At 36.6% G+C, this 14,179-nt stretch overlaps 1 protein-coding gene across 2 annotated transcripts; it reads right to left on the reverse strand.

Annotated features, from left to right (window-relative positions):
- Positions 1–2,219: 2,219 nt before the first annotated feature.
- LOC111517652 (lipase member H) lies at positions 2,220–13,261 on the reverse strand. Of its 2 annotated transcripts, XM_074185095.1 has the most exons (7): positions 13,118–13,261; positions 10,105–10,216; positions 8,423–8,571; positions 6,347–6,595; positions 5,592–5,813; positions 2,495–2,651; positions 2,220–2,436 (listed from the first exon to the last, which is right to left on the reverse strand). In XM_074185095.1, exons 1-7 carry the CDS (start codon positions 13,191–13,193, stop codon positions 2,385–2,387), a joined length of 1,017 nt encoding a protein of 338 aa, XP_074041196.1. In that variant the 5' UTR covers positions 13,194–13,261; the 3' UTR covers positions 2,220–2,384. The 2 variants fall into 2 exon arrangements, with proteins under 2 accessions (XP_074041196.1, XP_074041197.1); XM_074185096.1 differs by lacking the exons at positions 10,105–10,216; positions 13,118–13,261 and adding an exon at positions 8,695–8,880.
- Between the last annotated feature and the right edge of the window lie 918 nt (positions 13,262–14,179).

A 14,179-nucleotide genomic window follows, 5' to 3' on the forward strand; every position in this document is an offset into this window, starting at 1 on the left:
CGAATTGTTGGGAGAGCTCAAGGACATATCAAAAAGTGCATATCATTACTGCTTTGAGAATTGGAGAACACGCTGGTACAAGTATATTACATCTGAAGGGTACTGCTTCGAATGGAAATTGGGATTTCACCTTATTTTCTGATCAGACCCTATAAAAGACACAAAGTTACGAGCAACTTCTACATATGACATATCATGTATATATTAAGGAGTTTCACCAGAAAGTGCAAATATCTTCTGAAACGTCATTCAGTGTCAGACTTCCTGGTTCAGTAGTGTTTTCAGACGCAGACACAGAACAGAGATATCCATCTGCCTAGGAACCTACGCGACTGTATTTCAAGCAGAAATTTACGCTATTGAATGATGTGCGGAAAGATTTGGAAGAATCCAACCTCATACACAAGTCGATGAAAATATTTCTGGACAGTCAAGCGGTGTTGGAAGCTCTTGGCTCCTACCGAGCAACGTCTAAATTGGTAGCAAATTGCCAAAAACGACTCCCCTCGATAGGATTGTCTCACTCCAAAGCGTTTATACACCTTCCGAAGCTTGATACCAAACAGTTGTTGCAGTACAGTACAAAATCAGGAATAGCAGACCATGTTTGGACCCATCAACACAACATCGAGTGGTCCTAAGCTGAGATCTTGCACAGAGAGGAACATTGGTTTAGGAGAAAATTCAAAGAAGCCGCATACATGTTGTCCAACAACGTATTCAGCCAGGCCAGCGTAGATATACGAAACATATGGAAACCCATCATCAAACGGAAAATGACCAACTCCCGCCAAATCGGTCATCTCTCACGGAATCAGTGAAGCGGAAAATGGAAAGTAGAGAAAGTGAAAGTATTTCAACGACCTATAAAATAGTCATCTCTCGGAGGAATCAGTCCAGTCATCACCCGACGATTGTAGATACCAACAATCGAAACGTCGTGAACTAACGTGACTTGGAATCTCTACACTTTTTTATTTTTTATTATTTTATTTTTGCATTCCTTTAATTTTTATTCATTCAATTATTATATTTTTACTTGTAGGTTCTTTTTCTTACCAACACACATAAAGTTTTGATAACTCGACAACCTGATTACTTACTGAAGAAGCTTAAAACATTCTCTACGATTAACAGCTTTACTACAAGGAACAGTTCAGTTCTAGTCATCCCCAAACACAAATCTTCCATCTTCACCCGCTGCTTCTCGTATAATGCACCCAAATATTACAATCAACTACCCTGCGAATTTCGATCATACACCATCGTAAACTTTAAAAAAAGACTGAAGACTTATTTATCTCATTAGCCTCCTGCCCGTTCCCGACCTTGGCATTTTTAAAATGAATTTTCTAAAGTAAAGCAATAACTAAAATTTTTTGATATTGTTAACTCGACTTGTGTTCATATTATTTATCTATAGTTTCTCCCAGGTTGAGTTGAAAAACAGCCTTGGCTGATACTCCGCCTATTCACCATATACTGGAAGTTTTTTTTTCTTTGTTTTTGTTCCTGTATTCTGTTCTATTTTATTTTTGTCTATTCCATTTGTATTTTTATGGTGAGTAAAGACGTATTATTATTATTATTATTATTATTATTATTATTATTTCACTATCATTTCATTTCAGGTTTATTGTTGCTTAATATAATTGTTATTTTCAACCATTCTTTTTTAATTATTCTTTTTTACTTGTTTCAGGGATTTCAAATCATTTTATATAGTAGACAATGGAAGTCCGAACTAGTGAGATGAACTACGATGTCTAACAGGCCTTCTTGCAGGTCACTGTCATTTGAATCATCATATACAGAGACTTGGACTGTCGGAAGACAGTGTGTGTCGTCTCTGTCTGGAAAATTATGAAACAGCAGAGCACATACTTTGTGCGTGCCCCGCTGGGGAATGAATCAGGTGTATATAGGTCGGCAAAGCCGTACTTCTACCATCTGACCTGAAAGAACACTCACCATACAAACCAATCGACTTCGTCAAGAAGTTGGGTTCATTTGGTCGAATGTGAATAGATGTGAGCCACAATAATCCCTTGCGGGTTGCGCTGGAGGGTCGAATAGTCCCACTCACTTTGGACCTAACCTGACCTAATCCTGGTTCAGCAACCTTCTGGATATTGGCCATAACAATTGTTGAATTCCATCTGGAAGCTGGTAATTGTGGCCAGTATAGTTTTGAAGCTGAGAGTCGAAATCAATAAATCTTTATTGAAGAACTCTTTATTCGAGAAGATTCTCCAAAATCCAAACGAAAAGTTGTAACAGATTGAAGTCCTTTTGTGACTAGAATTGAATACATTGAATTCCTGTAACCTAAAATATGAACTCAAGAAGGGTGGATACGAAATTGAAATTTCTTAAAATATAACTCAGAATTCCGCAGCTGTTACACCAGTATCCACAAAGTAATTACCGCTGACCCTGAAAATAAAAAAAAATTACTCTTGGCTCCCATTTGCTAATCGGATCGAATACTAACGTTCGGTTGATATCAATTCCCATATACGATTTCCCATTTGAATCACAAAAACTTTTCTCAAAGTCTTTGTGAGTAGAACATTCCGTGATTGGATAACTTTTTGGATCGACAAGGGTCATTACGTACATCCGATAAGCTTGATAGTGATTACAGAAAACTGAAATAAACATACAAATGTAGTTCAACTGGAAAATATTGTTCAAGCTAGCATGGTCATAGGATGAATCAAATTCAAAATATCTGAAAATATTCACATACAAAAGTGAAGGTGAAGCATAGTGATTTTTTCAAAACAAATCTAACCATCTCATGTGTTTCAATCATTTGAAGCAGGAAAGTCTCCACTGAATGAATATATGCGAATATTTTCTGCTTTATTGAAAATCATCCCTCATAATCAATGGAAAACATAATTTTTTTGACATTACATTGAATTAGGCACGAAACTTAAAGATTCACAGAACGAATGTGTCTCTTAGATTTGTCTGTTTTCCCCAAGTTCTATCACCATGATATCACAATTGAACAACAGTATAGTTTTTTTGTATTATACCAAGTAAAGTTTGTTTAATGAATGTAAACTTTCTGGCCGGAGAAAGCTATTTTCCGGTTTTTTTTATCGTGATCTGCAGATTTTCGTGCCCGACATTTCATCTACTTCTGCGGTAGGCATTATCAGAAGCCATGTGGTAACGGTCGCAGTGTTGTTGGCCTAAATATTTCACGCAGTATTTCTCAAAAAATCTCCTAATCTCGTGTTCAACAACTGTTAAAGAAGCTACAGTGTTAGTGAAACATGTCGTGATATATTTTTCAAATAAAGTTTGTGGAAATCAAATCGTGAAGTGTGGTTTATAAAGTTACTATGGATCTTCGTCAAGAAACGGCCGAATCAGTCAGAAAAAAAAGGTTCAATTTTACCGTCAGACAAATATGATCCTATTACATTTGTAGAAAATCTTTGAGTGGATCATTTGAGCCTAGGGCTAAATTGACTTGATTGAGAACTTGCTCTTCATTATCCAAAACCAAGTCATCACTAGTTTGTTTTACTTTTACTGTTGATGATAAAAACGCATTGTCTAGTAATCTAAATGGGCCACTTATTGGACAACAGCATTCTATGTTTCTACAGTTTACAAGTTGAAGCAAGTATTGGCTTTCACGCATAAGTTCTGTATACCATTTAATGCCTGGAAAATCAGAAAGATCTTGTTCGCCCAGCCCTACATATTTTGCAGTAACATGATGGCCATCAATTTCCAATGAACTCCATACTTCAGCTAACACATTTCCTGCAAACAAGAAATTGAATCTTTCTGGATTTTCATTGCTTGTAACCCCACATTCATCCAAATGGGAGCCAAAATGGTAATGATGCAAAATTAAACCAGCCAGTTCACGACCAAGAGGAGCCATTCTGCGCTCTGCTCTGTTATACACACTTCTGCTAGGACCATTGGTAGCTAAGAACTGTGCATCGAGATCATGTCGCTTGAAGTGTTGTATAGCAAACCCTATAAATTTTTGATAACATGGATGGCGCTCCATCAACCGTCATGATTATCACTGGTTTTTTACAATCCGTGGTGAATTTTAGCTGATGCTTGAAAGTCTTCCAGTTCGAAAAGTGCTTCGAAAATAACTACTGCTAACGAAAATAACTACTGCTTCTTTGAAGATCGTCGATTTTTGAAGTTTCTTCCTAATATTTCGCTGGTGCGAATGGCTGGCTTCTTCAAGAGATTTAAACATCCTGAAATAATTTTGGATGACTGATATTACGGTTGCATGAAGCGTATTCATGTTGACTCAGGAAGTTTGGCGTACTAATACCTTTACCTGGATCAGATAAATTGCGTAAAACGTGTTTATGTTGACTCAAGTAAGTTACACAAAGCGTGTTTAACTTGACTCAGGTATAGTTTAACATGATAATACCTGTACCTGGATTAGGTTAATTGCGAAAAGCGTGTTTAAGTTAACTCGAGTAATTTGGCGTGCTACTACCTGCACCTGGATTAGGTAAATTACGTAAAGCGTGTTCATGTTGACTCAGGTAGTTTTGCACCGGGATTTATGTTGACTAAGGTAGTTTAGCGTGCTAATACGTATACCTGGATTAAGTAAGTTAGGCAAAGCGTGTTTAATTTGACTTAGGTATAGTTTGGCGTACTAGTACCTGTACCTGGATTGTGTAGATTGCGTTAAGCGTATTTATGTTGACTCAGGTAGTTTAGCATGCTGATACGTGTACCTGGATTAGGTAAGTTACGCAAAGCGTGTTTTAGTTGACCCAGGTATAGGTTGACGTACGAATACCTTTACCTGGATTAGGTAAATTGCGTAAAGCGTGTTAAAGTTAACTCAAGTAGTTTGACGTGCTGTTTCCTGTATCCGAATTAGGTAACTTGCGCAAAGCGTGTTCATGTTGACTCTGGTAGTTTGGCACCTGGAAAATCATGGTGTGTGAATTATGTAAAGCGTGTTTATGTTGACTAAGGTAGTTCGGCGTTCTAATACATGTACCTGGTTCAGGTTAGTTACGCAAAGCGTGTTTAAGTTGACTCAGGTATAGTTTGGCCTACTAATACCTGGACCTGGATTAGGTAAATTGCGTAAAGCGTGTTTATGTTGACTTAGGTAGTTTAACGTGCTTATACGTGTACCTGGATTTTTTTTGTACCTTGGAAGCTGTCTGACTTGTTCATTCAGTCCAAGTCTCCAGAAAACACTGCAACCTCTTGGGCTTATTGCGTTTATTCTTTCATCTTCTCATGGCGCCCATTCCATCAGTCTTGTTTCCTGTACGTGTACCTGGATTAAGTAAGTTACGCAAAACGTGTTTAAGTTAGTTTGATGTGCTACTACCTGTACCTGAATTAGGTAAATTGCTTAAAGCGTGTTCATGTTGATTCAGGTAGTTTGGCACCTGGATTGGGTAAATTGCGTTAAGCGTGTTTATGTTGACTCCAATAGAGGAGTTGGCACACCAACATGAATATATTTTACGTAGCCGAAAAATCGTGACACTGAAAACCTCGGCTGCGAGAACTCTAACCATTTTGTCAGGTATACTAGATATTGAAAGTATTACCTAGTTCGGGAATATTTCCAGGTGCTCTTTTTATTATTTTCAGAACATCACAAGCCGGCTGGTGAGATCCTCCATTTACCCAAATATCAACAGTGCCCAGATTCTCTTTAAGACCAAACGCTCCAGCATTTGTATGAACAATATCTACGAAATATCCATCTTCCTTTCCAATTTTTTCATCTGCCCCAACTAGAGAAAAGTAAGGTCCAGCTGGGTCGAGTCCTTAAAAAAATATAGTTTCACTTGAAAATTCTCGTTAACGGAATAGATACACTAGATAATTAGTATTGGATTTGTCCGTTTCAATGAGTCTACTACAAACTATAATATCTCAGTAAATATTTAATAAATTTGACTGGAATAATCGCCATTTGAATCAGTGCCCTTTTGCCAACGTAACACAAGTCGATAAATTCAGTCAGCATTAAAATTGGGGGCTCGCAAGTAATCGAAGTGCTTGAGAAGATGGTAGCCGTTTGGCGAGAGGTATTTATTATTTTCAAGGACAAAACACTGGAAGGCTGGATATCAAATTCATCTTCTCATCTTCGAAGCTGAAATCTCCGGAACGAAATTTCGCAAAAAATTTCTTGGTATAGTATTCGATCATTTTATTGTGGTCAAAAGTAGAACAAAGTTTTTTTTCTTACATATTGTTTGAGCCTAAGTGATTTGATGAGTTCAAATTGCAAAAAGTGTTATTGATTAATTTAGTCAGTTTGAAACTACTACAGTTCAGTGATGTTGATACCCACCTGTTATCCTGGATACTTTTCCGGTAGTTATATATTTTCCAGTGATACCAGCGATGTGAGCACCAAGACTCTGTCCAATGATTTGTACATTCTTTAATTGTAGTCCCAAGCTCACCAAAAAATCTACGAATTTCGCACAATACTTTCCAATTGGCAAACAATTCAATGCTGATGTCACATAAAATGGGCCTGCCAATAATCTTTCACTGTTTACTAAAATGATGTTGTAGTCTCCCAGAAGCAGATGTTCTAGAAATGAATAGCAAATGAAAGGAATAGTAAAAAAAGTATGACTACATCGAATTGGGAATCAAAAATAATAGGTGGCTTCATATTAACTTGTGAATTTTCTCGCAATTTTCAATTGAACAAATTTTTTCGATGTGAATAAATTCAATTATTTATTTCATCCTGCATTAGAGATTTTCCACTAAGACATGGTTTTGACAAAATGAGAAATCCACTGTATTCATCCTACGTACTACCATTAATGTCAACAGATTTATCGTGAATCATCGATGAGTATGTATTCTTGTGAGAGAAGATATCATTCACTGCATAGTAACTTTTTCAGTCCTTCGAACACATTAAATGGATTCATTTATTGACCATACTGAGGAGTTTCTTCTTGGTCTGGTCTGAATGATGACCAGTAATCAAAAACGAATAACAAAACTTAGCCAGAAAAGTGAAGTCATTAATTTCGCAACCATTCTGGTGGGAGAATCATGTGATAACGAAACTTTCGTCTTCAACAAAAGGAGTTTTGGATGGTTATTTGAATAAATTGAGAAAGTGTAGTACACAAAATGGCAAGTAACAGGTTTTACTGAAGTTTACTGAAAGCTGTTTATGGTCCAACCAATCTTTAATTTTCTATAAATCTTCCTCTGCCATGTCTTTGACCCCAGACCAATATTGCTCAGAGTGAAAAACAGCAGTATCGTCTTCAAAACTCATTATGCGTCCTATGGTTCCAATCGAGAACAATCTGTGCTGATAAATACTGAAAAGCAACGACCCTAGACCATTTCTTGCGGCACTCCACATTCGATTTTCTTTGCACTGCTTTTCATATTCCTCATTCTCACAATCTATCTAGCTATCAAAGAGATGTGTCTCTGTCAATCAATATGCGCTACCTCAAATTCCAATATTTTCCATAGTTCATGGCAGAATGGAGTGGTTAACCGTATCAAATGCTTTTGATAGGTCAATGAAAATCCCTAGTGATGGTTCACCTCTATCGAGTTCTTCGTGAGTGAGGAACAGAAAATTTTTGCAGTAGTTTGTATTTTCAATAGGTATGAGAGTGTCAGAAAGCATCAGAAGTGATAATATTGATTGAGACTTGAACCTGTTTGGAAAATCAATTGTTTTGTGGAAAGAAAGAAATACAAAAGGGTCTCTGGGTAAGTGAAATCGTCAGAGAAACGGCTAAGTTTCGCTCTGAAGGTTATTTTGTTTGGTAAGGACTCTGCCTCTTCATGATATCATATGTTTTTTTACGAAATGAAAGTTTATCACCAATTGAAAATATCATTCACAAATAACTGATAAATATTTATAAATGATCTGAATAGACACATTCAGGTGGTAGTTATTAAAATTATGATAGTCGTTCACTTGAAAACACTTAATTTACGTTCAAACTGACAATCTAAATAATTATTGACTGGAATCAAACTGGGTAATGAGTTGAATGGTACGAAATATCAAGTGACCTCGCAGGGCTTATTTATATGGTCTACATGCGACTGTTTTTGAAGTAGTTTTTGGGTTTCCAACGCTTCTTGAACCTATTTTTGAAACCACCTCATTTCTTGCTAGTTGAAATTGATCACCTAGACAAATTGGCTGAAGAACGAAAATTGAAGCACCGTTTCAACTAATAACAAAATTTCCCAACCTGTACAGTTTTTCTTCAAGGCCAGGATGATTCGCAAAGCTATTGAAATTGAAAACCATTTTGATTATCGAATTTTGTTTACAAAAGTTAGTACAGTTCTAGCTAGTTTTTGCCTGGTTCTTTGTCGAGCTACTCTCTACAAAAAAGTATATATGAGGTGTACTCACTGTCTCTCATGTAAACTGCGTCGTCTGATCGGGATGATTCCAAAAATCCATGAGAAAAAAAGACGGTAGGGTTACTGAAATTGATGTTCGATGATTTGATTGACATTTCATCTTGTGGAATCAAGATTTGTGGAGATAGGGGATTTTTCCTGGAAAAAATATATGAAATGATTATTTACTGTTCAATTTGTTACCCTGCAATTTTGATTAGAACAAAAACTGACTGTTTCGAAGAACAAAAATGTTTCCTGGTGATATTTAACCGTAAATACCTCTTTGTCATCTATTCATATATCATGTGATGAAGTGAAACTCAAATGGGAAAAACTATTGAGAAATAACCTCAACAATTTCTTGGAACAGGCCGTTTTTCTATTTTGGGGAACAAGAATGGTCTTCTTCCAGTTCGGGAATATTAGTGTTTTTTTTTGAAACATTCGCCAAAAACTAGAATTATCGAATTTAGTTTTTTGGCTCTACCCCCTCCATTTCGAATGTACTGTACAATATTGCTTCATATTTGTTATTTTCTGATATAAACAGTTTTGCAAACAGTTTTGTTCATCAGATTTCATTATCAATCTTATTTTTTCGAATACGGATTTTTATCAAAATAAATAGCTGAATTTATTATCATCATAGCACGTACTTGAGAAATGAAGTTGATGATCAAACTCTTCGAAAGAAACTTTGCATTGCAAAGATTTTCTGTCTTTTTTTTATCAATTTGAAATAGAGGCAGTAGAGTCAGGATATAAAATTTGGCAATCCTAGTTTTTGGCAAATATTTCAAAAACAACCACTGATATTTTAGATCTGGAAGAAGATTATCCTAGTAAACTTCTGTCCAATATAACCAACCTTGTAGGTCTTACCGTTTACGAAATAGCAATAATGGGATCAGCTGAAAAAAGGCCTGTAAGGCTTGAAATTTCCTAGATTTGATCGAAAAATGTTGGCCAAAGCAACCAAAACATCGTTTTGGTTGCTTTGGCGCAACCAAAACGATGTTTTTTCGAATCGGATCATCACGGTTGATGAAAAGTGGATCATCTACGACAACAGATTACGTTCAGGACAGTGATTGGACACCGATGAGGCACCCATATATTTTCCAAAGGCGAAAACACATCCAAAAGACCATGATCACTGTAAAGTGGTCAGCGGAAGGTGTGATTCATTATAACTTCCTACAACCAGGCCAAGCCATCAAACCAGCAATGGTCAACAGAAGAGGTCCGATCATGCCACACGACAACGCTCGTCCGCACGTTTCACAAATCACCGTTCGAATACTAAACGAATTGCGCATCAAAGTTCTGCTTCACCCACCATACAACCCAGACCTCTCGCCAATCGACTACCATCTTTTCAAGCGCTTCGATAACTATCACTCGGTAGAACCTTCGCTAGTCGAGACCAGGCAAAAACGGCCTTTGTCGACTTCATCGAATCCCGAACACTCAATTTTTTTGCTAAAAAAATTAATTGATTTGTGTTACGTTGGCAAAATTGCACCAATTCAATTGAATTGAATACGTATTCACTGAGATATGACTGTTTAAAGTAAACTCATGAAAACGGGCACGATTTTTTTGAAAAACCCAGTATAATTTTCAAAGTGCGGCGCAAATAGGAAGTCAAAAACAGTACAGCCATCTCTGTACTGAATATCTACTCACCGTGTATACAACTCAAATATTGTGTCTCTATAAGGATCAAATTCTGAACAAATCCTTTTATTTATCGGGTAAAGTTGATATCTTCCTTTCTGTATAACGATCGACAATGGACCTGAAAGTAAGTTGAAAATAATTAGTCACAAATAGTTTCTGCATTATTTACTCATACAGCCTACATTTTCACATACTCGTTTAGAGCTAAGAGTGTGGTTGAATTCCAGTTTAGTTTCGGATGCCCGTTTGTAGTGAGGACTATCAAATACATGTTTTAATTGGTAGGGCTAAAACACCCATGAAACACTAAAACAATGAGAGTGAACTAAAAAACTAGAATACATGGATAGATGGACATCACGATAGATGAACGTGACATCTACAGCAATGTCGACTGTCAATCTCCAGTATTGTTTTCTATCAATTTCGATAAATCAGTATTAACGTCATACAAACTTTTGTATATCTGAGATGAAGCATCGATATTTATTATCTACCGCTATTAACCTCATTGGAAAACAATTTAGACTATACGTGTGAAGTAGATCCAAAAAGTTACATAAAAATGAGTTGAAATAATAACATTATCAAATTGGTTGATGACGATATAACCAGTTTTTGAATGGAATATGTAGATGTGTTCCAAATTTTGAAATAACCTTGCTGAACTGGTTCCAAAAATGTATTGCAAGTTGTTACCCATTAGTACAGGGAGGGCAATAATATGAAAATTCCAATTTCTCAATATGATTCAGAACCAGCCTACCGAGCCAACCGATATGCCGAAATCCTGGGGCGTCTAGGGCAAGCTTCATCATTCGAAAGCTTTCGATACTCTTAATCATTCGGTTCTGAAATATATTCTACGATATATTGAACTCTCAGAATGATCTGTTATGTTTTTGACAGCTATCTAAGTAGTAGAAAGCAACGAGTTGCCCTCAGTACTAGGGTTTCCCAAACAAGAGACCTTATATGTGGGGTTCCACAGGGATCCATTTTCGGGCCAATGTTTTATCTGATTTTCACAGCGTTCCTCAAAAATGTTGTCTTGCATTGTTATCTACAAATGTATGCGGATGATACTCAGGTGATGTATTCCTTCCACCATTCAGACATAGTAAATTGTTGTCGGAATATTAACGAAGACCTTGATAGAATTTTCAAAATATCCGAATGAGATTCTCTCTCATTGAATCCAAACAAATCTAAGGCAATGCTGTTCGGGAGGCGAAACGACAGACTTCTCCACCGAAAAATATTTGTGTCTGTACAGTTTTGCGATGTGGTAAACAATCTTGGCCTCTGGATAGATTACTCCTAACGATTCGAAAAGCATTTGTAACAGTTTATGGAAACTAAAAATTTTGTTTGGATCTCGTGCAACTTTGAATTTGAATCATAAAAAATTACTTTGCGAGTCTTTAGTCCTTTCTACCTTCACTTATTGCGATATGGTTTATAGCTTTTGTCTTACGTTACCATCTACGAAAAAAATCCAGGAAATCCAAAACTATTATCTCCGTTTCATCTACGTTTTCCGTAGGCGTTAACCTTTTTGTCATAAGCTACCAGAAGCCGGGTGGCTAAATATGAAACCTCGCCGAAAACTTCACTGCTCCACCTGATATCATAAAATAATTACTACCCGAACTCCTTCCTACCTTTATAGAAAGATTGTGTTCCGCACTGACGTTCTCAATCTTAATATTAGATCGAAAGGTACCATAACACCACTAATCCACGAATTATCATTGTTCGAGAGAAGCTCTTCCTATAATTTATCGACTACTTATAATGCTATTCTAAATAATTTTAAGAATATCAAACGCTTCTCCTTTCGAACACATTTGTTTGAATTCATGAAATCCTCTAAAATTTAGAAACCAGTTATTTGAATCAGCACATGTATCTACAGTTTATCTCAATTTTGGACTAGTTGTGTCTGTCGATCTTTTATTCTGCTTGTCCAAAGGTTGAGTGGAGGACCATCTTTGTACTCAAGTTGAACTCCGCCTTTAGAATCTTGAGCGCCTTGTGGCAGGCCCTGTACTTTTTGTCAGGAATTTTTATACTCATCACTCGACTGCGGTAGAATAGCAAGCCATGATGAACCCCTCAGTTTCTGACTTCAGTCCACTCGACCTGAGGAAAGCGAAAGTCAGGTGCTCTGATGAGCCAAGGTCTCCAATGTTATTGGATAAGAACCCATGCATTGGTTTATCCTTGTGTTTCCGCAGAAGTGAGGTGGTCTCTGCGGCTTTCATATGAGCTTCTCGCTGAAGGGGTTCCAACTCGATGACAGAGTTGTGATCACCTCGTTCACCAAGTTCATCCAGCTGCTCGGGCAACTGCCCTGAAGAGAAATGCTCCAATTCCTGCTCTCTCATGGTAACGGACCATGCAGAGAAGGGGATCTGAACTCCTGACGACTTCCTGGGCTACATACAGTATCATTCTGTCATGTAGACACTCCAAACTCATAAGTCCACGGCCTTCCTGTGGTCGGGGGAAGTACAACCGTGGAACGGACGATTTCGGATGCAAACTCCCATGCCTCTCAACAACAAACTAAACAGCTGAAAATGGGAACATAAAAACACATCGCTATCCGAAAGTATGTAGTCCGCGAAATTTGACAATTCACCTTCTTTTTTGAAGAGTCACATATTGCTTTTACTTTTCCAAGTTTTTCACGTGCACCATCTATAATTGACAGCTGATTCTGATTTCTTTCTCCAGAACTATAGAAATCATACATTTTCAATCTATAAGGAGTATTACTGTTTCAGTAATATATGTTTCGTCACAGGAACGTAGATATAGTCTCAGATAGAATGTGAAAGACCAAAATGCCCAGATATCTCCATTATGTGCTGAAAATTTTCTATATTTTCGTGATTCAAACAGAGATTCAATAGAAGTTCATAGTGCAAATAGGTAGTGTGTATCAGAAAATTACTTTTTTGAACAAAGTTTAAGGTTAATAAGGCTAATTGGGCTCATTACTTATATTTACCTGATTGACGGTAGAGTAGGCACAAAATTGGCACAATTACGTTCATTTCTAGTAGTAGCTGAAATTGTAATTGCATGAATAACACAAGTTTTTCTGCACTTTTATAGTTTATATGCTCAACCTTGCCGACTCAGTCAGCCGAAATAAATGGGTAAGTTGTTTGGCGAATTATGTCATTGATATTTTGTGCGAGTTATGCTAATTTATTTATATAATCAACGAAATATGAGAAAAGTGAGAAAATAACACTAATCTCATCATCATCACTGAATATCTATGTAGTCTGAAGAACAAGTTCCTGCTCAACAAATTTCCGTCCACTTCCACCGAAAATTATTATTGAGGTGGCATTCTATTTGGAAAGGTATTTTGAAACCATTCAAAAAGTTTCACAAAAAAATCCAAAGTTACAAACTCGTAAGTGGAAAATAATAAAATGGGTTTTGTTTTTGGCAAATTTTGCGATAAGTATTGCATATTATCTAAAATATGAAAACAAATTCGAAGGGGAAGGGATTCAAAAAAATGAAATATGACTCGAGGACTTTGCTCCATTTTCAACTCATAAAATATAAATAATAATCAGTTAACTAGTTCAGTGATCCAATAATTTTTCTGAAGAACGGTTGTTTGGGTAACAGGTTCAATTTTCCTTTAAAAAAACAATTGTTTTCTGGCCAACGTTTCGAATGCAATTATATTCTTCTTCAGTTCTCGAACACTGATTTTCGAGCTCTGAAGAAGAATTTAATTGAATTTGAAACGTTGGCAAAGAAAAGAACGATTTTTTTGAGGAAAAATGGATTCTGTTACCCTACCAACCTTTCTTCTGTTTTCATTCAGAAGTAAGAATGAGTAGCCATACGTGTTTTTAAGGACAAAACATAGGTCTTTCATACACAGTAAAAAATGTCATTCGCGTATACCGGGTATAATGGAACTTGGTGATGAGGTATTTGATAAGCCTGAGGATGTTGTCAATGGATTCGCCAAGTACTTCAGAAGTGTACCCTTGGTTTCGGACGAGAATATGCTTCGTGAAAATTCTCATGATTCTGATTT

Source organism: Leptinotarsa decemlineata, unplaced genomic scaffold (assembly GCF_025532065.1).
Source record: "Leptinotarsa decemlineata unplaced genomic scaffold, Ldec_3_MD MMD2_tig00026361_RagTag_RagTag, whole genome shotgun sequence".
Lineage (NCBI taxonomy): Eukaryota > Metazoa > Arthropoda > Insecta > Coleoptera > Chrysomelidae > Leptinotarsa > Leptinotarsa decemlineata.